This window comes from Beta vulgaris, chromosome 9, assembly GCF_026745355.1.
Source record: "Beta vulgaris subsp. vulgaris cultivar EL10 chromosome 9, EL10.2, whole genome shotgun sequence".
NCBI lineage: Eukaryota > Viridiplantae > Streptophyta > Magnoliopsida > Caryophyllales > Amaranthaceae > Beta > Beta vulgaris.
The window spans coordinates 44,349,384-44,351,225 of record NC_079210.1 but is presented as its reverse complement, the minus strand read 5'-3'; the positions used below and the strand labels follow the sequence as shown (position 1 = coordinate 44,351,225).

At 40.2% G+C, this 1,842-nt stretch overlaps 1 protein-coding gene across 1 annotated transcript; it reads left to right on the top strand.

The window, feature by feature from the left end:
* Nucleotides 1-397: 397 nt before the first annotated feature.
* On the top strand, nucleotides 398-1,629 carry LOC104903950 (glycine-rich protein 2). Its single transcript, XM_010692096.4, has one exon. It carries the CDS (start codon nucleotides 703-705, stop codon nucleotides 1,309-1,311), a length of 609 nt encoding a protein of 202 aa, XP_010690398.2. The 5' UTR covers nucleotides 398-702; the 3' UTR covers nucleotides 1,312-1,629.
* Nucleotides 1,630-1,842: the final 213 nt, after the last annotated feature.

Sequence of the window (1,842 nt, the reverse complement as noted above, 5' to 3'; positions counted from 1 at the left end):
AAATAAGTTCAGATCAGATTAGATCAGAAAAAATAAGTTCAGATCAGATCAGATAAGTTCAGATCAGAAAATTTCAGGTGAACTAAACATAGCCTTAGTGGTAAATCAAAGTTTGCTTACGATGAAATAAGAAAATTTCCTCTAAAAAAACAAAAGAAGTCATGGTTATTAACTTTTGACTATAGCAATTTAGCAAAAAAAAGTAAAGTTAAAAAATGAACATATTAATTCCTCCCACCTAATCAAGTCTTTGACAGTAAAAATAGCGTGAGTGACGAAGTATTTATTTCACTTTGCAGTTTGCACCATTTCGACTACCCTACCCTAGTACCCTACAACTGCCCGTCTGCCCCTGCTGCCCTTTTTATCTCCCCTCAAAGGATAAACCCACAATCCAACGGTCAATAATAAATCACTACTTCTCTAAAGTGGCCACCTCTTCTCCCCAACCGTTAGATCCCACACATCCCCATCTCAAATCTCAATCACATCACCCTTTTTTACTGACCCAGAAAATGACCTTCAAAAACCCAAAAAAAATAAAAATAAAAAGAGAGCACCAACGTGGCAGAAAGAAACGTCGAGTCGCCAAACATTTGCCAATATAAGTACCGCCTCACCTCCCCCCAACACGCTAAAAAATCTTCTTCTTATTATCATTATTTCCCTAAACTTGAGAGAGAAAAAAGGAAAAAAAAAAAAATGGAGGAGCAAGGAGGAGAGAGAATGAAGGGTACAGTGAAGTGGTTCAATGATACAAAAGGGTTTGGTTTTATAACACCTTCAGACGGCGGTGACGACCTTTTCGTCCACCAATCTTCCATCCGTTCTGAAGGGTTCCGTAGCCTAGGTGACGGTGAAGAGGTCGAGTTCGTCATCACTACCGGTGATGATGGTAGAACCAAAGCTGTTGATGTTACTGGTCCTAACGAGGGTTCCATCCAAGGCTCCACTCGTCGCTCCGGCGGTGGAGGCGGCGGTGGTGGTGGGAGTTACGGCGGTGGTGGCGGGAGTTACGGGGGCGGTGGTGGGTATGGTGGTGGAGGTGGGTATAACGGTGGTGGTGGAGGGAGGAGATCTGGTGGCGGAGGATATGGAGGTGGGTCCGGTGGAGGGTATGGAGGTGGGTCTGGAGGAGGAAGTTGTTATAGCTGTGGTGAGCCAGGTCATATGGCAAGGGAATGTCCAAGAGGTGGTAGCGGTGGTGGTGGTGGTGGAAGGTACGGTGGAGGTGGCGGAGGAGGTGGTGGTGGATGTTATTCGTGTGGTGGTGAAGGGCACTTTGCAAGGGACTGTCCTGCTGCTCGTTGATCGTTTGTTAATTAATATTAAGATATGTGTGTTTTTTAAGGTTAAAGATGGGTCTTTGTTATTAGTTTTTATTTTTGGGATGGTTTTAATGTTTTAGTAGTTTATGATTAGAGAGAATATTTTGATGTTTATTTCTCTCTGTTATTATCGGCTATGGTGATGGACTGATGGTGATATTTTAGGGTTTGGAGTCTTTTGTTGGTTTTTGTCATTAAGAAAGTGGTGTTGTTTAACGTTGGATATTTTAGAGGTTGTTCAAATATCTTTGTTCTAATCTCTGTTTAAAATGTCAATATGAATACACTTCCCTTCTTTAAATGTTGCATTTTTTTTAGTATATTCAATGTTAAATTTACATAAATTTTTTGCCTTGTTATTTTACTACTTCAATGATGAATATTGAAGATTTTCTTGAGGTGTTGATCCATTTATGTGTTTTTAGAATGTGTATTATGAATATTTTTTTTGCAAATCTTGTTATTTTATTTCAATGATGTGGTTGTTCTTGAGGTGTTGATCCATTTTTGTGTA